A 274-nucleotide genomic window follows, 5' to 3' on the forward strand; every position below is an offset into this window, starting at 1 on the left:
ACACTCACAAATATCTCAAAAAAGGCTCAGCGACCCAGTGAGACCAACAAGCAAAGAAACAGATATTAACCATTAGTCCAATTTACCCAAGTAAACACAGAAATATACACCAACTTTGGGCGTAAGTCTCTATGTGTGTCCGTATATACGCAATTATAAATATAAATTCATATGTTATCATTATTTCCTTTTACCACTGCAAAAAGCAGTTCATCATAATAGTGCAAGCCCAGGTACACACACACAGAGAGAGTCTCCAAGAACACACACACAC

The 274-nt window shown here is 37.6% G+C and overlaps 1 protein-coding gene across 1 annotated transcript in view; it reads right to left on the reverse strand.

The window, feature by feature from the left end:
- Positions 1-190: 190 nt before the first annotated feature.
- TM35_000501460 (uncharacterized protein) overlaps positions 191-274 on the reverse strand; it is a gene marked incomplete at both ends in the record, with an annotated part of 408 nt that continues 324 nt past the window's right edge. The window contains one exon of the mRNA XM_029030593.1: positions 191-274. This exon is cut by the window's right edge and continues 324 nt beyond it. Within this exon, the coding sequence (XP_028878158.1) occupies positions 191-274 (84 nt within the window).

This window comes from Trypanosoma theileri (assembly GCF_002087225.1).
Source record: "Trypanosoma theileri isolate Edinburgh chromosome Unknown TM35_Tth_50_V1, whole genome shotgun sequence".
Classification (NCBI taxonomy): Eukaryota; Euglenozoa; class Kinetoplastea; order Trypanosomatida; family Trypanosomatidae; genus Trypanosoma; species Trypanosoma theileri.